Here is a 24,655-nt window from a genome sequence, read left to right as displayed (position 1 = left end):
AAAAAAACCCAAAAAAACAACATCAAGTGTATTTCTAAATATGACATCTGAATATCCCTTGCATAGGTTGAATACTATATCTAAAACAACCACGTGGTAAAAGTTTTTAAAAGATTTATACAAGAAGAAACAGTTTCTGTCACAGTGAACAGAAAGAAAACAGGAAAATTTCTCAGCTTGAGGTTTATTTGTTTATGCAAAACAACTCACATAAAGAAGGATATATATTTCCTTGCTTCCAAAAAAATATATTTTTATGGCTGATGGTGAGGTATCAAGTGATTTCATGAGAGGATATTTTGGGTGGACACTGCTATTAAGAGTATTTTAGCTATACTGGACAAAATAAGTTAAGGACAGTGGTATTTATATGATTAATATGTCATGATTGTGTCAATGAATAAATAGATCATTATTCATAATTTCAAACTTTACATATATCCCTATCTAGTTTTGTCCAGTATATATCACTGAGCTTTGGTTTGAAGTTGTGATCTGGGTCAGTGTAGACCATTTTGGTAAAACCAACAAGGATGAAAATAGTGCTCATAGAAAAAGAGTGAGTGAGTTTAGTTTTACGCCGCATTCAGCAATATTACAGCTATATGGCAGCAATCTGTCAATTATCGACCCTGCACCAGACATTCCAGTGATCAACAGCATGAGCATTGATCTGCGCAACTGGGTGATGATGATTTTTAAGGAAGAACATGTACCCCCCTGCATGTCATGAATAAAAGCAATGAACCCTCACCCCTACCATATTTTTTAATTACAATATTTTAATATTCTAATGCACAAAAGTGCTTAACTATTTCCCCCTGTATATGTGTACAAAATCGTTGATCCCCTACCTCCCAAGAAAACAAATGGGTGACACCTCCCTGCCCCTCAAGCCATAAATAATGATAAGTTGAAAGTATTATGGCACATCAGTAATTGGTTTTATATGTGTTTATCACATTGTGATCACTACCTAAAGTTTAACTTAACATACATCACACATCTATTCCACATCTATTCAGTGGGTCAAATTGACCCCTCCTTATGATAATAATATAATGACTAATACTCCAGTGTCCTAGGTTAGAAAGTCATGAGGGTGTTAGACTTTTGCCACAGAGTTGAAACCATGGAGAACAGACTGTAGATGGCAAACCAAGAGTTATGATTTATAAAATCAGGCATTCCAATGCACAGTTCCTGTCTGTCCAAGGGCAGTAACTTCATACAACAAACTGCAGTGGCTTGAAGACTGTGCCCTCTTGAATCTCACCACTATCTGTAACCCCAACACCATGTCTGGAGATATAGCTGTGTTATAGCATGCACCTACCTCCATTTTCCGCACTCAACACAAACAAGGAAAGGCAGAATTTCTGACTTATTCACATAGCCACACTACCAACTCTACAAGCATTCGTAGGACAGCCATTTCATACTTTGCAATAACTACCATTAGGGTCAGCCGTATGGGTTGAAACATATCGTTGTGTAAAAATGACCCTTGTCACTCTGACATAGTCTCAGAAAAATATTTTTCCCATCACATGTTGCCTAAGTGCAAGCAGCTACCATGATGAGTGGGATTAATAAGTTGATTGGAAGAGTTGATCAGGATATTTGATGGGCTGCAAACTGCGCTGCTGCTCATGGAATGTGATGACCTCTGAAGGTCAACACCTTATGACTTCTGAAGGTCAGTACCTTGACCTCTGATTGTCAACATGTGAACTTTGATTTGTCAGGTTTGATGCCAGCAGGGGCAAGGTCCTTCATTAGAGCCTGAGTAAAGGTCAAACCAAAGATAAATGCTCCCAAGGTGATGAAAAAGCAGGAAAAGTATAGGAAAAACTTGTACTTCCGGTGTTCTTCAGCTGATGTAGAATCTGCTAGTCGACTATGGGATGTCTTCAACAGGCACATCCCTGAAATAAGAGATCGTAATTTGATCATTTTAATCTATGTACATGAATCTGAATCAACATAATCTACCACTGCAAACTATCAAATCAAACTCATAAAAGTTTATGATGAAGTTAAATGTCAACAGAAACATGACCAGTCAATCTTCCTTGACATCTTGCTCATACATGTATTTGTTCAAATACACAAACATTTTCAAGACTGACTGACCTTGACATGAAAGTCATGGTGTATGAAATATGCAAAAATAGTACTATTAAAATTGTTATTGAAAAACATTCAAGGGAAGACTTGAAAGTCTTTGAAGAAAATCCAATGAACCGTCAATGAGATATCTTGCTGACAATTTCGGTTAACATGCTGAAATCTTCAAAGAGTCACAGCGACCTTGAAGATTATGGGATGGACACCCAAACTGACTGAACCTTTCCTACATAAGGTTTGATGTCAAGTATGAAGAAAATCATGAGAATGGTTCTTGCGGTATCTCACTGACAAGCTTAAAATGCAGGATAACATGCTGAATCTTCAAAGAGTCACAGCGACCTTGAAGATTATGGGATGGACACCCAAACTGACTGAACCTTTCCTACATAAGGTTTGATGTCAAGTATGAAGAAAATCATGACAATGGTTCTTGCGGTATCTCACTGACAAGCTTAAAATGCAGGATAACATGCTGAATCTTCAAAGTGCTGGCATGACCATGAATTGAAGGTCACCCAAATTGACCGGGACCTGCAGGTTCCCTGGATAAAGCTTAAGACTGAATATGAAGAAAATCCAGATAACGGTTCTTGAGATAGCTTAATTTGCAGGTTAACATGCTGTAATCTTCAAAGTGTAACCATGACCTTGAAAATTATGTGAAGGTCACCAAAACTGACTGGGCTTTGTGCCTTTCCTAGATAAATCTCTAGATAAATCTGTTGAATACAAAGAAAAGAAATCCCTAGATAAATCTGTTGAATATGAAAAAAATCAGTGATGTTGGATTAACTGAGATATCTTGCTTACAAGGGTAAAGTCTTGGGACCTTTCTTATACTGTGATGAACAGAGCGACCAAATACAAAAAGAATCTAGTTCTTGGTTCTTAAGATATTCCATTTCATTATGTACTATATCCCCCACTGAAGACTGCTGTCAGAGATCTGTATAACCACTCCCATGTTGGATAAAACTGATATAACAACATAGTATTTCACTTCTTCCCTACCTGGGAATATACTGCCAATAACCACTTCAATGTTGGATAAAACTGATATAACAACATAGTATTTCACTTCTGTTCTACCTGGGAATATACTGCCAATAACCACTTCAATGTTGGATAAAACTGATATAACAACATAGTATTTCACTTCTGTCCTACCTGGGAATATACTGCCAATAACCACTTCAATGTTGGATAAAACTGATATAACAACATAGTATTTCACTTCTGTCCTACCTCGGAATATACTGCCAATAACCACTTCAATGTTGGATAAAACTGATATAACAACATAGTATTTCACTTCTGTCCTACCTGGGAATATACTGCCAATAACCACTTCAATGTTGGATAAAACTGATATAACAACATAGTATTTCACTTCTTCCCTACCTGGGAATATACTGCCAATAACCACTTCAATGTTGGATAAAACTGATATAACAACATAGTATTTCACTTCTGTTCTACCTGGGAATATACCACCAATAACCACTTCAATGTTGGATATAACTGATATAACAACATAGTATTTCACTTCTTCCCTACCTGGGAATATACTGCCAATAACCACTTCGATGTTGGATTAACTGATATAACAACATAGTATTTCACTTCTTCCCTACCTGGGAATATACTGCCAATAACCACTTTGATGTTGGATTAACTGATATAACAACACAGTATTTCACTTCTTCCCTACCTGGGAATATACTGCCAATAACCACTTCAATGTTGGATAAAACTGATATAACAACATAGTATTTCACTTCTTCCCTACCTGGGAATATACTGCCAATAACCACTTCAATGTTGGATAAAACTGATATAACAACATAGTATTTCACTTCTGTCCTACCTGGGAATATACTGCCAATAACCACTTCAATGTTGGATAAAACTGATATAACAACATAGTATTTCACTTCTGTCCTACCTGGGAATATACTGCCAATAACCACTTCAATGTTGGATAAAACTGATATAACAACATAGTATTTCACTTCTGTCCTACCTCGGAATATACTGCCAATAACCACTTCAATGTTGGATAAAACTGATATAACAACATAGTATTTCACTTCTGTCCTACCTGGGAATATACTGCCAATAACCACTTCAATGTTGGATAAAACTGATATAACAACATAGTATTTCACTTCTTCCCTACCTGGGAATATACTGCCAATAACCACTTCAATGTTGGATAAAACTGATATAACAACATAGTATTTCACTTCTGTTCTACCTGGGAATATACCACCAATAACCACTTCAATGTTGGATATAACTGATATAACAACATAGTATTTCACTTCTTCCCTACCTGGGAATATACTGCCAATAACCACTTCGATGTTGGATTAACTGATATAACAACATAGTATTTCACTTCTTCCCTACCTGGGAATATACTGCCAATAACCACTTTGATGTTGGATTAACTGATATAACAACACAGTATTTCACTTCTTCCCTACCTGGGAATATACTGCCAATAACCACTTCAATGTTGGATAAAACTGATATAACAACATAGTATTTCACTTCTTCCCTACCTGGGAATATACTGCCAATAACCACTTCAATGTTGGATAAAACTGATATAACAACATAGTATTTCACTTCTTCCCTACCTGGGAATATACTGCCAATAACCACTTCAATGTTGGATAAAACTGATATAACAACATAGTATTTCACTTCTTCCCTACCTGGGAATATACTGCCAATAACCACTTCAATGTTGGATTAACTGATATAACAACATAGTATTTCACTTCTGTCCTACCTGGGAATATACTGCCAATAACCACTTCGATGTTGGATAAAACTGATATAACAACATAGTATTTCACTTCTTCCCTACCTGGGAATATACTGCCAATAACCACTTCAATGTTGGATTAACTGATATAACAACACAGTATTTCACTTCTGTCCTACCTGGGAATATACTGCCAATAACCACTTCGATGTTGGATAAAACTGATATAACAACATAGTATTTCATTTCTTCCCTACCTGGGAATATACTGCCAATAACCACTTCAATGTTGGATAAAACTGATATAACAACATAGTATTTCACTTCTTCCCTACCTGGGAATATACTGCCAATAACCACTTCAATGTTGGATTAACTGATATAACAACACAGTATTTCACTTCTGTCCTACCTGGGAATATACTGCCAATAACCACTTCAATGTTGGATATAACTGATATAACAACATAGTATTTCACTTCTTCCCTACCTGGGAATATACTGCCAATAACCACTTCGATGTTGGATTAACTGATATAATAACATAGTATTTCACTTCTGTTCTACCTGGGAATATACTGCCAATAACCACTTTGATGTTGGACATAAATGATATAACAACATAGTATTTCACTTCTTCCCTACCTGGGAATATACTGCCAATAACCACTTCAATGTTGGATTAACTGATATAACAACACAGTATTTCACTTCTGTCCTACCTGGGAATATACTGCCAATAACCACTTCAATGTTGGATATAACTGATATAACAACATAGTATTTCACTTCTTCCCTACCTGGGAATATACTGCCAATAACCACTATCGATGTTGGATTAACTGATATAACAACACAGTATTTCACTTCTGTCCTACCTCGGAATATACTGCCAATAACCACTTCAATGTTGGATATAACTGATATAACAACATAGTATTTCACTTCTTCCCTACCTGGGAATATACTGCCAATAACCACTTCAATGTTGGATATAACTGATATAACAACATAGTATTTCACTTCTTCCCTACCTGGGAATATACTGCCAATAACCACTTCGATGTTGGATTAACTGATATAATAACATAGTATTTCACTTCTTCCCTACCTGGGAATATACTGCCAATAACCACTTCGATGTTGGATTAACTGATATAACAACATAGTATTTCACTTCTTCCCTACCTGGGAATATACTGCCAATAACCACTTCAATGTTGGATATAGCTGATATAACAACATAGTATTTCACTTCTTCCCTACCTGGGAATATACTGCCAATAACCACTTCGATGTTGGATTAACTGATATAACAACACAGTATTTCACTTCTGTCCTACCTCGGAATATACTGCCAATAACCACTTCAATGTTGGATATAGCTGATATAACAACATAGTATTTCACTTCTTCCCTACCTGGGAATATACTGCCAATAACCACTTCGATGTTGGATTAACTGATATAATAACATAGTATTTCACTTCTGTTCTACCTGGGAATATACTGCCAATAACCACTTCGATGTTGGACATAAATGATATAACAACATAGTATTTCACTTCTTCCCTACCTGGGAATATACTGCCAATAACCACTTCGATGTTGGATTAACTGATATAACAACACAGTATTTCACTTCTGTCCTACCTCGGAATATACTGCCAATAACCACTTCAATGTTGGATATAACTGATATAACAACATAGTATTTCACTTCTTCCCTACCTGGGAATATACTGCCAATAACCACTTCAATGTTGGATTAACTGATATAACAACACAGTATTTCACTTCTGTCCTACCTGGGAATATACTGCCAATAACCACTTCAATGTTGGATATAACTGATATAACAACATAGTATTTCACTTCTTCCCTACCTGGGAATATACTGCCAATAACCACTTCGATGTTGGATTAACTGATATAATAACATAGTATTTCACTTCTGTTCTACCTGGGAATATACTGCCAATAACCACTTCGATGTTGGACATAAATGATATAACAACATAGTATTTCACTTCTTCCCTACCTGGGAATATACTGCCAATAACCACTCCCATGTTGGATATAACTGATATAACAACATAGTATTTCACTTCTTCCCTACCTGGGAATATACTGCCAATAACCACTTCGATGTTGGATTAACTGATATAATAACATAGTATTTCACTTCTTCCCTACCTGGGAATATACTGCCAATAACCACTTCGATGTTGGATTAACTGATATAACAACATAGTATTTCACTTCTTCCCTACCTGGGAATATACTGCCAATAACCACTTCAATGTTGGATATAGCTGATATAACAACATAGTATTTCACTTCTTCCCTACCTGGGAATATACTGCCAATAACCACTTCAATGTTGGATATAACTGATATAACAACATAGTATTTCACTTCTTCCCTACCTGGGAATATACTGCCAATAACCACTTCAATGTTGGATTAACTGATATAACAACATAGTATTTCACTTCTTCCCTACCTGGGAATATACTGCCAATAACCACTTCGATGTTGGATTAACTGATATAACAACATAGTATTTCACTTCTTCCCTACCTGGGAATATACTGCCAATAACCACTTCAATGTTGGATTAACTGATATAACAACATAGTATATCACTTCTGTTCTACCTGGGAATATACTGCCAATGACCACTTCAATGTTGGATATAACTGATATAACAACATAGTATTTCACTTCTTCCCTACCTGGGAATATACTGCCAATAACCACTTCAATGTTGGATTAACTGATATAATAACATAGTATTTCACTTCTTCCCTACCTGGGAATATACTGCCAATAACCACTTCAATGTTGGATTAACTGATATAATAACACAGTATATCACTTCTTCCCTACCTGGGAATATACTGCCAATAACCACTTCAATGTTGGATTAACTGATATAATAACATAGTATTTCACTTCTTCCCTACCTGGGAATATACTGCCAATAACCACTTCAATGTTGGATTAACTGATATAATAACATAGTATTTCACTTCTTCCCTACCTGGGAATATACTGCCAATAACCACTTCAATGTTGGATTAACTGATATAATAACACAGTATATCACTTCTTCCCTACCTGGGAATATACTGCCAATGACCACTTCAATGTTGGATATAACTGATATAACAACATAGTATTTCACTTCTTCCCTACCTGGGAATATACTGCCAATAACCACTTCAATGTTGGATTAACTGATATAATAACACAGTATATCACTTCTTCCCTACCTGGGAATATACTGCCAATAACCACTTCAATGTTGGATATAACTGATATAATAACATAGTATTTCACTTCTTCCCTACCTGGGAATATACTGCCAATAACCACTTCAATGTTGGATTAACTGATATAATAACACAGTATATCACTTCTTCCCTACCTGGGAATATACTGCCAATAACCACTCCCATGTTGGATATAACTGATATAACAACACAGTATATCACTTCTGTCCTACCTGGGAATATAAAGATGAAGACTGCTGCCAAAGCTCCTAGCATCTGTATAACAACTCCAATGTTAGGTATAAGTACTGCCAGCACTACAGTCAGTCCGAACCAGATAATAGTTGTAACAATGCGTCGCAGTCTTTCCCCTTGAGCAACATCCTCTGGAGGTATTTTTCTGGCACAGATCCAGATGGATTCAAACGCAGCCCTGCAAATACAATCAATCTGTTCATATTCTGATAGAAAACAGTTTGCCAACAAACTTCATTTCACATTCTTTTCATATTTTCTTCATGTTTTCACTGCTCGATTGGTAAATGTTATGGTTCCAGACCTACATATACATACCATTGAACATGATTGTATGTAGGTATAAACCAACATATATCAATGTATAGTCAAATACCACTTTGTCAAAGTTAAGGGACCTTCATCATCTGATTTTTCCATGACAAGGGATAAATATTTCAGTGTCATAATATCAATTATCATTTAATATTGTTTTAAAGGAAATACAGTTAATATAATAAATTTAGAACAATATGCTTTGTAATTAGATAAGAGGTGTCATATGATTGGTAGTTCAGATTATCAACAGATATTGTTAGTGGCTCTGTCCTCCACATTCAAGTACTGCCAAATTATTGTCCTCCTGAGACAGTACAAAAGTCTCATAACAATTATGGTAAATTTAAAAGTAATACTATTTTTAAATGCAGCATACATGTTATTTCAATTTCTGTCCAAAACAGCTAACATCTGAAGGAACGGTGTAAAATCCAACTTGGGCCATGCAGGAAGTAAATAAACTCTAAGTCCCCATGGACCCTAGTTTCAGTTGTTGGCTATCTATAGCCTGTTTATATATTGTATTATCCTATATAGTTAAAATAGTTTTGATATTTAATTTTGTGACTTAAATCTTAACTCACTCACTCACCTGCATAATGTTTTGATTTATATGAGAACTGACACAACTGAAAATATGACCCCAGCATGCATTTACCAACTGACATGAAAAATGAATTTAGTATGCTAATATTTGTAAAGCAGATTGTTTTACAGGTAAACTGAATTATGATGAATGGTGAGTCATGACAAGATTGTCATTAGTTTAACTTCATGTTTATAACACCTCACTCTGCAATAATGAACGGTGGGGTAGCGTTCAGCTGTCATGCCAAAAACATGGGTTTGATTCCCTACATAGATGCTCGCTCGCTCGCTCCCTCCCTCCCTCCCTCACTCACTCACTCACTCTGCAAGTCTGACCACCCTGTCATGTGAGTTCTCTCTTATGACCTCGTTCATAAGACCAGCGTTCAGCTGTCATGCCAAAAACATGGGTTCAATTCCTCACATAGGCGCTCGCTCGCTCGCTCGCTGACTCACTCACTCACTCACTCACTCACTCTGCAAGTCTGACCACCCTGTCATGGGAGTTCTCTCTTATGACCTCTTATGACCCCCATAAGTTGCTGGAATCTACTTCTAACCAGGAAACTCGAGGGAACATCACACATGAAAAAAGGAAATACTATGCCTTCATATCATAGCTGCTGGAACCATTTCTAAGCAGAAAGTCCTTGAGAAATACCACATTTAATATAAGGAAATATCATGTCTTGATGACTGTCACTATTTTTTATCAGGATGCAAAAAGAGTTGATACAAACCTTCCACAAAACAGCAGAATTGGGTATGTTGTGTAGGTCTTGATAGCAATGAACACCACTGCAACAATGACCGGAATATCAGGCTTGAAGGACAGCAATATATCGCTGGTGACACTCTGACCAAACTGGAGGTATCCTAGTGCTGCTGTCACTGTGTAGCTGACCACGCAGAGTAACATCGCCACGGATACAGTCTTTGCGAACTCCTTCACATTTCTCTTCTCCATACAGGAGTAAATAGGTATAATACTGACATGGCACTGTGAAGAGTAAGAAAAGGCATTTACACATCCATGGGAAATACAAAACAAAAGCCAACGTGCAGCCTCTGTGTTGCTGGGCTTAGAGTGTCCATCTGCATTAAAATACGGTACTTGTTGGTCCCTTCCTGGAGCTTGGCATAAATGGGTAAAACAAGGACTGGTCAGATCGGAGTTATTATAATAGGCTCGAGTGGGGTATTCATGCTTAACTGTGGCATGCTATCTATGTCAGCGAGCAATAAAAAACCTGTCCTGGTACATGCAGCCAAACATACACACACATGCCTGCGAAATATTCTTCAGCACGACGTTAAATCCCAGTTCACCTAACTTCACTTTTTGTTAAACCTCTTTGCCAACATAGAGAATGTACCCTAGGTCTGATGGACAAACATTATCAACTGCAGCAGACGACCACATGATTACCAAGTGGATTACCAAAAGTACCATTCTCATGGAAGAAGAATGAATGAGCTGAGACTGAAAATATGATGTGCCGTAGTTATGGCCATCCAATGATCGGGTGGGGGGGAAAACAAAGCACCCTTGAGCAGTCGAACTGATGAGTGACTGAGTGAGTTTAGCTTTACCCTGCATTCAGCAATATTCCAAATACATGGCAGCAGCCTGTAAATAATCGAGTCTGGACCAGACAATCCAGTGGTCAACAACACGAGCATTGAGCATTGCAACTGGGAACTGATGACATGTGTCCACCAAGGAAGCAACCCTGACCACCTGATCCCGTCTGTCACCTCTTATGACAACCATAGTCGCCTTTTATGGCAAGCATGTGTTGCTGAAGGCCTATTCTACAATGGATCTTTGCGCATTGGAAGAAGTATGAAATGTCATACCTTTTTAATAATAAAGGGAAGGGTAATGACAAAAACTTTCTGCAAGTGATAATTAAATACCGTGACCTTTTAAATAATTCAACGGCAGCTAATCGTAGTTTCTACATGAGTCAGGAGTGGTTTCCCTTTGAAACCGAAATCTGCTAATGCCTGTGAAATCTGTCTTGATAAATGTATTAAACTTGTAAATTATCTTTTTACATGTTATTTTTGATAATTATTATGTTACTAAACACAGAACCAAACTAACAAATGGATTATTCGTATTTCAATAATTTCAATGAAAAAGGGTAGGTATTTCTATCATTGTAGTATGAAACTCACAGTTCCTAAATCATGACAGGAAGATCTGTCCCTAAAAATGCTAAAATGTGACATCTAAGGGGAGATAACTTTTCTTGTACTAAACAGCTGTTCAAGTTTGACTTACCTGATAGGCAAAACATATAGTTGGTACAACAAGAAAAACGTCCATCCAGGAATCAGGTCTGAAAAGAAGGACCACATACAATTTCTTTATCACAACTGTGGTATGTAACTTCATTTAATGATTCTGAGTATTTGAATGTTTTAACAGATGTTGCCGGAAGCAGCTACATAAATGCTGTATAAATAATCAGATCTGTATCAGAAAATAAGTCACAGAAAATATGAACAGGAACACATGCCCTCTGAGTCGGAATTGACCACTAAATCCTCTTTGGTTACAAACCATGACCAACAATATGGTTTTGGATATGTGAACATCATTACCCGATGCCTAACATTAAATAAAATAGACATCCCTTGCACCAGACTTTACCATAAACTGGATTCGCCAGACAATCTATCTTTTTGGCCAGTGGTCAGTGCACAAAAGATCCAAGAGTTATCTCCCTTTTGGTTTCATTTGTTTTTACTTCCAGTGCCTATTTTGCAACTATCACCTTGCATAGGAAATGGGAAGTTCTCAAAACAATGACAAAATTCAAGATCTGATGTACTATTAGCAGTGGGTGATATCTTACAATTCTGTAATCCCCGTTCACATGTAAACTTTCCTACAATCCACTGTTTCCGCTTAATATGTAATACTTACGTTGTCTTCACACTCTCTGGTGGATCATGAGGGAGAAAGTACTTCACGGTAACCATGACAACAACATAAACAATCCCCACTACACCAACAAAACTGAAACAGATAAACAGAAGATGTAAGAGTTTTAAACCAGCATTAGTCTATCATGTGACAGTAACACAGATAATAGTGCTGGTAATAAGTGGTAGTACCTAATATTTTACGGACCACATTATTATATTTCAAGATAAATTCCTATCCCAAAAATGTCTGAAACCAAACAAGAAGCAGATACCCGGAGATCAGGTATCTGGCCAGGGGGTGTGTGTCCTGAAAGTTTATTAAGTGACCATTGAAACTTGGGGATGATGAAGTGTGCCCTCCCTCTTTCTAAAGAGTGTGCACAACAACTTTCAAAAAGCTGTTTCCAGCTCTGGATGGCCGTCACATAATTTCAGGAGGTATGGACATCAGGTGATTTGAAAATTATTATAATAAATTGTGCTGGTGATAGTAATAGTAATAGTTTGCTTGTATGGATCTCACATCCAGGCACAGTGCCTGTTCATGGTGCTACATACATTATTATCCCCAGTCATAGGCTACTATTGTACTTTCCAGTACTTTAGTACAACTCCACAGGCATCATGTCTGCTAGGTGCAATGCAATAAACACTCAGCACATCCTCATGGGTACCCATTTTACAGCTGGGTGAACTGAGACATTGTGGATCTAAGTATCTTGTCCAAGGATACTACGCAAATATTCCGACCTCAAAACCCGAACCTAGATGTCTTCACTGGGGTTTGAACCTGGGCAATTCAGCGTGATAGTCAGGTGCCTTACCACTGCACTCCACAAACTTGTCCCTCCATTTGATAGTCCAATATGTGTGGTTCATCGACTATTTATCCTAGTCTGCCAACTATGATTGCCTTCTGTAGGTTGGTAACATGCACCTTCGACTACATGTCAATCAATCACAAAAATAAGTCAGCATACCTGGCATACTTTAGAAAGTCGATCCTTCGGGGGAAACAGAGAGGGAGGATGAACAGGATTGATGTCACAACAACACAGAAAATGCGATTCATGTAGATTGGCTGCTCATCACAATATAGCTCCTTGGCAACGAAAAGGAAAACTGGAAGAGAAAAGAGTGATCTCCCCTTACCTCGCACACCTGTGGTCTATTTCTTGTATGACCTATGCAAAATGAACACTGTGCATCTTACCTTTTTGTTTCTGATGCATGCAGATTTTGCAGGTGCTTTAGCTCATTAGATATTATTTGAAACAACTAAGATGTTGGTATCTGACAGGCATGTATGCACTGTGTAGTAATAGATACGGAGTACATAACTGTGTCATATTAACACTGAATCAACATAAATTATTCACCTGTTGAAGACATTACTGCTTAATCAATCTACAATGTTAGTACACATTGCTTGATGCTGGACTTAAGACATCATAATGGTTTACAGTTATGACATCACAATGCTAATACCTCTGTCACCTTTGTATTAGACCCTGCTTGACTCACAGAAAGCTGAGAGTCATCACGCTGTTAGTATGCAGTTTCTGTCAATTCATGTTGGAGAGTAATACACATAATACCAAACACGCTATGAAATCCCATTTCATAAACTCATGAAAGACAAGCTGGATTTCAATGTCAGACAATGTCTGTGGTCCAATGTATCCAAAGTTAAAAAAATGTTCACTGTTCAATCCTAAGCCAACAGTAATGATGACATCAGTATTTAGTGTATCTTCCCCTCGCACCGATAACTGCTGCAACCCTCCTCCTCATGCTGGAAATCAAACGCCAAATGCGTATAATTGGAATCCTCTGCCATTCCTTGACGCCCCAGATGGTCCCATAAATGTTCAATTGGGTTGAGATCAGGGCTTCTCACAGGCCAGGTAATCTGCCAACTGTGTTGTTCTGCAAGTATGCAATAACAGCTCTGGAACTATGGGGCCTAGCATTATCGTTCATAAATACTGGCTGACTGGCGAGGGGGTGGTTATTAAAATGTGAGACAACAGCAGCTTCCATTACTTCTTGTTGGTATCTCTGACCATTGCGTGTCCCTTGAATGGTGAGAAGATTCAGCTTACAGTGACAGGAACTACACCCACACACCATTACAGAGCCACTGCCAAAGGGTTCAGCGGATCATCCGCTGTTGATAAGCTTTATTAATCCTTCTCCAAACTTGCCAATGGCCATCAGTAACATAAGGAAGAAAACAGCTTTCATTGGACCAATGCCTTCAGCGCTATGTCTTCAGATTGTGGTTTTGCTGTTACACCACGCCAAACGTTGAGCCTTGTGTCTATCAATGAGTAAGGGACATCTGATTGGATGACATGCATGTCCAGTCCAGAGGATCTGAGCCTCCTTCAGATGGTGCTGGTTGAGAGATGAACACCCGCTCTCCATTGTTCTCTGAGATCTTTGACATTGGTCGTGGGCCTATCTTTCACTAGGCAAACTAGGGCATTGTCATCACGGGGAGTGGTCTTTCTCGGCCTTCCTGATCGTGGACGATCCTTGACATAACCAGTGGCCACGTTTCCTTACAAGGCAATTAATGACAGTGTGCTTGATATTCAATCTAGACCCAGTGCTGCGACAGGGCAAACAAGCTTCATGCATACCAATAATCTGCCATCTGGTATTTTCAGAAAGCCTACACCTCGGCATGTCCTAAAAAGTTCAATTTCAGCACTGTTCACTTACTGATGCGTCAAAAAGAAAGCAATGAGAATACTTCATTTCACCTTTTTATACCTCTCAGTAACTTGTACCATGACAGAACTTTAGCATGAAAAGCATGCATTTGAGTCAGCGAGTGAATTTCATGCTAACTGCATGTGTATTTAGATATAACTGGTTGACTTCTCTGGTTTGATCCCTTTTTGTCACAATTGACAATTATTTTTGGTGGTGCTTAATTAATGCTCATGTGTATATTTATTTCCCAACTTTTCTAACAACAATTATGTGTAAGCGCAGGCTTTTTCTTAATTTCCTTAACATTAACTACTTTTAACTAGGATGATCACAGAATCACTCCACACATGACCTTCACCTCTACCCTGCTGTTCTTTTATTCACTGTGATTTCTCACACAGGTTGAGTGAAGAATAGAGAGTTATCCCATTCATACATACACTCTTCCAACTGGCAGCCTTTAATGAACCGAGCTATCTCCCTTGTACATTCAAGAGCAGCATCTTGTCCATTTGGCCATGGAAGTGACAGCCATTTGGAACATTTTCCTTCCAACAGCAATGAGAATAAGTAGTATAGTGAGAATTTATGTGGCAAGTATAAGTAAATATAAGCTATCCTGTGGGTGTGTTTTGGGATGGTTAATATCCTGCATTAGGAATGAACATTGTATTCAACGAGCCTTGGCCTTGGCAATACACAGTGTCTGTACGATATCTAGAAAAGCATGTTTACCCATAAAATTGGTAAAATATATGAATAGCTAATGAAAACAATAGATTAGACTATAGATGGCAATTAGGTCGTCAGACGACGATGCCCTGTCGACTCACTTGGCATGGAATACATGTGCAGCCTACAGGTACAAGGGGTCATCTCAAAGATATTTTACACCTTTACATGTGTTGAATATGTCTCATTTATTGATTAACAAGTTATGTGTCTTTCTTTCATAAAGTGTGTGTTGAGATAAAAGAGTATGATAGCCACAGATAAGCTTAAATCAGCCATTGTATTAAATGTCTCAAAATATATAAGTAGTCGACAGGACCGGGTATCATTGATAAATTGTTATGATATGTAGTTTACTTCCCCAGTTTAATTCCTCTAAAGGATTATCTTATCTGATATCTCTATTGCCCGGGCACCTGACACCAATCACCATGAGTGACACCCTCTCAACATATAACAGATTATTTATGTTGTAACATGGCTTGTAGTGTTCAAGTGTCATCAGCTTCTCAATCATGGAGTCAGACTCAGAAGTGGAATCGGTCAGAGGTATGACAATGGGCCTGACACGACAAAGTCCTTACAGTTAGCCCAGACCTGCTGTCGGATTCAGAACACAATGTCTCACCGGAGTCCGTAACTTGATAACGTGGCCATGAAGCTTTGCTAACATGTCTGATCTGTTGGTTACCTGTGCTGTCCGATTTTCTCCATGACCTGTACCTTGATTTCTGCTTTTTTAAAAGACACCTTGCATGAGATCAGAAATTCTTGCATTGAGCCTTACGGTAATTTATGGTGGGTGTCACGTCAAATGCACCTGGACCCTGTGGTACATATAGGTAGTACCCTTGCTGACAATGACGACAACGACCCCTATCAGCAACCTGATGAGGTTTATTGACAGTTACCTCCCCTTGCACTTACATTCCTCCCACTGGTCGCCTATGATGATCAGGAAAGTGATGCATGTCCCGAAACAGTACATCAGCAGTGTAAAGGCTGATGCTAGTTGTGCTTTCCTTCCACACGCTGACAACATGACGTCCTGGTACGTGGCGCTGTGATTCAGGTCAGAGATGTACGCCAGGACAAAGATGGCCATTACAACAAATGCCATCATTATCTGAAATAGTTAGATATCTGTGTGAGTGAGTGAGTGAGTGAGTGAGTGAGCGAACGAACAGGTTTTTGATACCCCATGCCTCCCCATCTATCCTCATTTAAATATGAAAATTTAGAAACCTTACTAAGCTTGTTTAAATCACTAATTTCAGCAACATTTGACCTTTTGGTCAGCATATTGGCTTAAGATGTTGAAAACTCAAAACAGTTGTTTGCACCATTGAATTGTAGTCTATTGTATAGTGTCCTAGGTGAAGCTTTCGAGTAGTGGCCATTGTGAAACTGTTGATGACGTCTCCCTTTTGAAACTATTGTTATAATGACTTTGTGGAAACTATTGTAATAGTGTCCTTAGTCAAACTATTGTATAGTGTACATTGTGAAACTATTGTGATAGTGTCCATAGTCAAACTATTGTATAGTGTACATTGTGAAACTATTGTGATAGTGTCCTTAGTCAAACTACTGTATAGTGTACATCGTGAAACTACTATTACAGTGCCCTTGGCCACACTATTGTTGCAGAGTCCTGGTCAAACTACTGTATGGTGTCCACTGTGAAACTACTCTTATAGAATTCTTGTTGAGACTATTGCATGAAATGACTCTTTGTTGAAAATTTTGTATAGTGCCTATTGTAAAACTATAGTATAGTGTTCATGGTGAAACTATTGTACAGAGGTCATGGTGAAACTATTGTATAATAATAGTTAATAATAATGATTGATTTGTATTGCACCAAACTTCCAACTTTTGGTGCTCAATGGCAAGTTCCTGATCAGTATGTCAGCTTTGAATATTGCAGATGTAGGAATTATAGAAGAGGCAGGTTTTCGAAAAGCTACAAAATCATCAGTAGGTCTCTGCACTCTTGACCTATTGTGGCAGCTTATTCCACAAACTGGGATTTTTCTATCACCCACTGTTTGAGTGTATATTGAGTCCAAAGTGAAACCCTTACATGAAAATCATGTCTAAATACACTACAAGGTTGCACCCTGATCCCACTGATGCACAAACTTGAGTCATTTATAATGTCTCACTCACAGAAGGCTGTGTGATGATTTTAATTATTCGGTGAACTACATCTGTAAGATATAAATGTAACATGTGTGTACCGAAGTACCTCAGTTCGACGTCAAGCCCAAGCAGCATGGGTAATTACACACATCACCGCAACTTACAAATGGCAAATGTTGGAGTACAGTGCATGAAGTTTAGAGGCAGTGAGTGTATTAAAAGATCACTGTAGTGTTGAACATTAACAGTTAATCTGAGAATCTGAATCTAGTTCACATGCTCCTTTCAGTAAGTCATAGTGTAGTAGTGCATGATAAACATAGCAATTCCAATCCCTTAAAAATCACCCAAAGGGTAACATGTTAAATTTGGGACTAACCTGTGAAGATCTGAGAGGGAACTGACCTTCCGCAACCAATGCTTGATGCTTGTTTTAAGAGGCGACTAATGAGATTGAGTGACTTGGTTAATTTACATGTCATCTTTTCCGAATTGTGTTGATCGATGCTGATGCTGTTGATCACGGGATTGTCTGGTCCAGACTCGATTATTTAGAGCCCACAACCATACAGCTGGAATACTGCTGAATGTGACGTAACACTAAATTCACTCATTCTCTCTTTATAGGACTACACTCTCTAAGTCAAGTCTTGATGCTAGCACTATTGACCACTTTCAAAATGGCAGTAAGTATTTGTAGTTTTCGGATGTGGGAGACGTGCCAGTTTACCCTTGTCAGAGGGGGACACAAGTGAAGGGTCAACACCACCAATAGTCCAACTGCTGTATTTGTGAAAGCCACAGTGGCTGAATGGGGTAGATGGCCGACTTTGTGTGTTGCCGATTAGGTGCCAGACTCTGAGGGTGTGGTTTTGAATCCTGGATGGGACTCAACTAATCAAAAGTACTAGAGTCTGTACTTTACTGAGAAAATATAATATGTTACATTTGACTTTCTAAATGGCAATGTATTTGTCAAAAAGGGTTTAAACATTGCATATAGTTAGAACTTTACTGACCAATAGCAGTGTATGAAAATCCAACAAAAAGAAAGGAAGCCCACATGGCTGACAACTAAAAAATGTTGCTGGCCCTGTCAACATGTAAGCAGCCATGTATTTAAAATAGGAAATTGTGATATGGTGTTAAAATGAAGCAATTAGTGAATTACTTGTCGTGAGGTAAACATAAACATGTGTAAAAGCAAATTCAATAAAACCATGACTTGCAGGTCACTGTTGATTCATTTAGTGTCATTGCAGAAAAGAACGACATTATTCACTGGCTTAAAGCATGCTCGAGCCTAGTCACATTTAGTGTTAGATAAATGGGTAGGATGATCTGTGCAAGTTAAGTTTGATTGATCATGAACTATACAGACGTCATCTAGCTACCACAACTGTAAAATATTTTCAGAATATTTTCTGTAGTAAATGACATGGATAGATATATACCCTTGGAAAATGTACTAATTATAAGGTGACCATAATTTAAGTCACTAAGGTTACCTTTGTGAAGTGTTAAAAAATGTGACTAAGTTTAACCTTAGTAAAGGTTGCTTCATGAAAGGTGCCCCACAGCACAGTTCATTCCTTATTCGGCTTTTGAAATTTAGGCTGACCTTGTCTTTGAGTAATGAAATGAATGACTACATTATCCATTGGGACGTAAGCAGCTCTCAATACTCACTGTTTGGATGATAATGGCAATGAGGACACCTCCAGCCTGGTCGTACGCCTGAGGGAAGTTGAGAAGTCCTGCCCCCAGGGCGGCATTGACCACCAGGAAGGCAGAGGAAAACCAGGAAGACCCTGAGAAGAAACCAAAATAGTGTAAACATTTCTATAGGACAGATCTAAATTCCACTTTCTGTCAACTGAAACAAAATTTTGGGATACTTACTATTCATAACTGAGGTCTAGAATGATTCTTGTAGACATCAGACTTTGCCAAAACTTCAATGTTTGATTGAATACAGCATATGTAATACTCTATGGCACACTGTTTGTAATGTCAATACAACGAAAGTGTAGTTTAAAGGATTTTTCCTCGAAGCTAATGCAATCGCTTTGAATTATTCATATATATATATCTGGTTGGTTAAGCAGTAATGAAAATACTGGTGCAGAATATCAAACACTTAAATCAGGAATGTGCTTCAATCCTCTATTGACGTAACAGCATACGTCAATAGTTCAGTTTTCAATTCGTACAGGTAAAACTTTATATGCTTTGGTGCAGAGTGAAACCTCAAAATTCTGGACAGCAGTCTTCCAATTAAATCATCAGGATTAATTAATTTTGGTTAAGGAATCAAGGTAAGTACATGTAGTTTGTTTCTGTTTGTTTTGTAACCCTGCGCTGAGTGTCCATGTACACGAACTGGCGATCGAGACTGTGAGCAATGATCCCTCACGCTTTAATGATAATAATAACAATAATTGGCCACTTATACATCGCTGAACTCTGCACTGCAGGGTGAACAGAAGCAATGAACAGAGGTATGATACACATTCATCAATGGAGCATAACCTGACAACCTAATCCATTTTTCTTCACTTCTTATAACACTTCCACCATGTCTAAGATATGCGATTTCCAGATTAACATATGTCCACACTAATACTGTTCCACTGTAATTCATGTTCATTGCCTCTCATGACCAGTTTAGATTGCTGGAGCCTATTCAAATGCCCAAACTCCTCAATGGAAAGGCCCTTTTAGCATTCCCAGCAATTCATATTCGAAGTGGGTATTCCAGATTAACAGGTGTCCAGATTACGCTGTTTCACTTCAACTCCTTGATCCTCACTTATCATTACCAGCTTAATTAGCTGGAGGCCTAATCTAACTGAAATCCCATTCTCAGCATATCATGTCCGGAAATTCCAGATTAATGAGTGTCCTGGATAATGAGGTTTACTGTAATTACAGGGAAGTTCAGTTTTCTGAAGCATCACTGCCAATCAGTAAGGGAGATCGTGACTGAAGTGAATGAGTGAGTATATTGCACCAGTGTAGGAAGGAAGAAAAGCCAAACTGATGCCATTTAGGAAGTGATCAAATGCAACATATGTCATATTTGGGATTTCACTTCCTCAGTAAAGTACAAATTCTATTACTTTTTTGGTTGAGTCCCATCCGGGATTCAAACCTGCACCCTCAGAGTCAGGCACCTAATCGCCAGCACACAAAGTCAGCCGCCTAACCCGCTCAGCCACCACGACTTCCATGCCGCCTAACCCGCTGAGCCACCGCGACTTCCACGCCACTTTTGTGGAAGTCGCGGTGGCTGAGCGGGTTAGGCGGCTGACGTCTAGAACTTGTGATCATGTCATTTTCATCAAAAAGAGGATTTACCTGTTATCAGAGACCATGGCAGTAAGGTAGTCTGTTGGTTTGCCCATCATGCCAGTTAAGATCAGTGTTCGATTCCCACAGTGATGATGTGGGTACAATGTGTTAAGCCCATTTCTGGTGTCCACTGCTGCTGGAATATAGCTGGAATATTGCTAAAAGCAGCGTAAATCCAAACTCACTCACTCATTTATAAGAGACCATATTATTGGCATGGAATATACAAATATAAAGAATTTGTCTGTACAACACCTCAATTGAACCAAACACTTGTCAGTAGCAGCTGAAAGTTGGTTTTATTCATGAATGAAAATGGATAATTGGGGATGGCTTAACATACTAAAACAGTTCCTCAATAGGAAAAATAGTTAGTGTAAAGAATAATAAATGACTATCAACAGAATTGTTTGTGCCGTTGATTATACTTAATCTACTGTAATGAAATGAAGTTGTAATATACTGAGACAGAATACAATTAATGTTTTGTAATCCATGCAGAAATGTGTCTCTGCTCAGCAGTGATGTGAAATATGTTGATTTCTTTCTGACATTTTTTTTTATTTATGATCAAGGTTACTTGAGAATCATGAAAAGCTGTTCTTTAACAAGACAATAACACCACACTTTTTTCTCACTGAAATATCATATGCAACTTCAAAAACAACAGTCATTTGATCATATCTATGGGAATCCATAAAAAGAAAGTGTGTTAATAGCTTTCAGCCATAGAAAAAGAAATAATCAAATATGGCCATCATAAGAATTAGGATTACATAGTATAGGATCAAAACAGTCAGATATGAATGAAACACAACTTAAAAAAACCCAAAACATGTGCTTACATGAAGATAAAAAATATTTGGGTGTTGAAAGTCTCATGATGAATTATTAGTCTTTCAAAGAATATGATTCCTAGGAACATAAGTTTAGAACAAATTCAAACTTTTCAATTTGAATTCTCACTAGTAAAGTTTGGATGTTTTCCTTCAAAAAAGTAATGCTAAATCTTTCTTTTCATCAGTCACTAAAATGTCAGTTAGAACGAGAACAATAATTTGACACATGGCTTCACTTTGATGGTGTGGCTCATTAAAATTTCATGCAGCTATCCTGGTTTTTACAAGCAGCTTTTCAACACACAGTTGGCAGATGAATTGTTCTCTAAATTCAGCATTATCAATTATAACTTTTTATACTGATAAAATTATGTGATCAAAGTTACTTTTGTGTAGGAAAATACTTACCAGTGTTGAGCCAGTTTATCTAAACTCAGGGCTAAAATGCTTTTCACCAGGTCAACAGTTTTATCACAGTGTCATATTACTCTCTCATAACACAGCTCACTCTATATACCTGTGCAGGATATCTGCGTACACCACACTGTATACATACTATCCAATTAAACATATTTAAGACATTCAGCGAGATGATAATGGGTAATTAATCCCATAATATTTTCAAATGAGTACACACCTGTACACACAAGAAATGACTGACCTGATCACACAAATTTGGGCTGATCTTCACACAAACTTGGACAGCCTGTACACAAACTTACCCTTTTATCTGTTCACAAAAACAATCAAATACATCTGTAAACAGAATATATTTGTTGATTAATTCAGTATTCCTTAAGCATTTTAGTACTTAAAGTCTGATGACATGGGATAACTACTTGCCTATAGAACATTTTTTCACTTTTAATGATTTCTTACATTTGAGATAGGTTCAGTGATGACAATGATGAAAGTTATTAACACATTTGAACCAATATCTAAACAAATGATCACTGTAATATCAATAAACTTGTCAAGCAGAGTTACTTGAACAGAAAAAACAGAATGTCTCACTCACAAAATAAAAGATGTTATCTAAAAATATAGTCAGTATTGTACTTTCTAACTTCTGAAATTCCAATCCAATAAATATTAATTGGAATGATAACTTACGATGTGCAACTACTTGAATTCAATAGATAACCTCTATTAGAAAGTGATCATTGTGTTTACAGCTTTAACGATCACCCAAAGAGAGTATACTTAATTAAATCGGAAATATGCAAGGTATTATAGTGCCATGTTTTTCTAACACAAACACCACCTGTGTATGCATAGCACCATGTTACATATACAAACATGTTTTAGCATTTATTTAACAAATTGTAAAACCATGACAAACATATTTGCATTATGATGATTATCATACTTGAGGTTATCTGAAGTACAGTAATGAATAAATACCTTCATCTGAATCCAGGAAACAGCAGCTAGCTCTAACTCATCAATGATTACCAATCAGGTTTAGTAGTGAACATATTGTCTCAGTACAAAATGTATTAAGTACAGATGGTCCATTTTCACTATGTAGAGTCCATTAGCTGTCCGGTACCAACTAGACATGTGACACTGGCTATTGAGTCTTTTATGACTAGCATAATCTATTCAAACAGTTTGTATATTGTAATAGGCATTCATACAGGCATTAAAATATTTATTCCATTACACCTCAGTCTCTCTCTTGTGTGGAATATCAGCAATATTTTATTATTGCTCACAGACAGGCTTTCTTGTTGGTTCGTTGGGACATTTGAAACAAATCAGCTAGAAATCTGAGAAAACCTCAGCCAAATGGAGCATGTTATAATAATGAATGTGAAGAAGGTGATAATTTCCCTACACAGATATTCATGCTAAATGCGTGATGCATAAATATGGGAGATATATATGGGTGAGGACTTTGTGCTTCGGACATGATAATGAAACACAACTGGACTTGTCATTTGGATTATTAACAACAAAAAAATCATAAAGCTTTGAAAAGTTACCATGCTTGGAATCAGCTTCTGTTAAAATTAAACATTCATTACTAAGCAATGTATGCAATGTAGACCCAACAAAATTTATATGTAAACATGAAAATGTACACCTTAAATCAAAATTTAGATATACATGTAGGTACATATACGTCTGCACTTAGAGTTAATTGTTTGTCTCTGCCCAAGTGTAACACAAACGAACGCTTGTTTAATTGCAAGGAAGTCTACATGATCTACATGCAAACTCGTATTATCTTTAATGCTAGTTACACCATGAACAAAACTTAAAACCTTTGATAATTGCAGGTGCATCTTTCCCCTTTCTTCCTGTCAGCAACCCAACTTCTTCCTCATCTTGGGAAATGACTATTTCGTCAGCTATATCAGGAGCTTGGAGAGACATGGTTAGGCTATTCAAAAACCGAAATGTTACGTCCACAGTCTTTAAACATTAACCCTAAACATAAAATGTCATAACCATCATGTTTATATTTTGCATGGCGTAGAAAGTTGCATCCGCCATGATTAAGTCATGTGACTGAAAGTGTAAGCGATAAATATTTTAAAATGGAAAGGGCCAATAAAATAAAGTAA

At 37.5% G+C, this 24,655-nt stretch overlaps 1 protein-coding gene across 1 annotated transcript; it reads right to left on the bottom strand.

The window, feature by feature from the left end:
• Positions 1–168: 168 nt before the first annotated feature.
• LOC137258426 (sodium-coupled neutral amino acid transporter 7-like) lies at positions 169–24,607 on the bottom strand. Its single transcript, XM_067796104.1, has 9 exons — positions 24,353–24,607; positions 19,579–19,700; positions 16,672–16,870; positions 13,269–13,410; positions 12,287–12,379; positions 11,639–11,696; positions 10,089–10,348; positions 8,421–8,620; positions 169–1,928 (listed from the first exon to the last, which is right to left on the bottom strand). The coding sequence occupies exons 1-9, from the start codon at positions 24,462–24,464 to the stop codon at positions 1,723–1,725; spliced, it is 1,392 nt and encodes a 463-aa protein (XP_067652205.1). The 5' UTR covers positions 24,465–24,607; the 3' UTR covers positions 169–1,722.
• Positions 24,608–24,655: the final 48 nt, after the last annotated feature.

The sequence above is a fragment of the Haliotis asinina genome, chromosome 12, assembly GCF_037392515.1.
Source record: "Haliotis asinina isolate JCU_RB_2024 chromosome 12, JCU_Hal_asi_v2, whole genome shotgun sequence".
In the NCBI taxonomy this organism is placed as follows: Eukaryota; Metazoa; Mollusca; class Gastropoda; order Lepetellida; family Haliotidae; genus Haliotis; species Haliotis asinina.
This window is presented reverse-complemented; position numbering and strand designations above follow the sequence as displayed.

Excerpts from the sequence above, each read along its gene's own strand:
- LOC137258426 (XM_067796104.1), bottom strand. The coding sequence starts at position 24,464 with ATGTCTCTCCAAGCTCCTGATATAGCTGACGAAATAGTCATTTCCCAA. Across the intron at positions 12,380-13,268 it reads GACTTTCTAAAGTATGCCAG|TTTTGTTGGTGTAGTGGGGA; the intron begins GTATGCTGACTT and ends TATCTGTTTCAG. Across the intron at positions 8,621-10,088 it reads ATTCTGCTGTTTTGTGGAAG|GGCTGCGTTTGAATCCATCT; the intron begins GTTTGTATCAAC and ends TTGTATTTGCAG.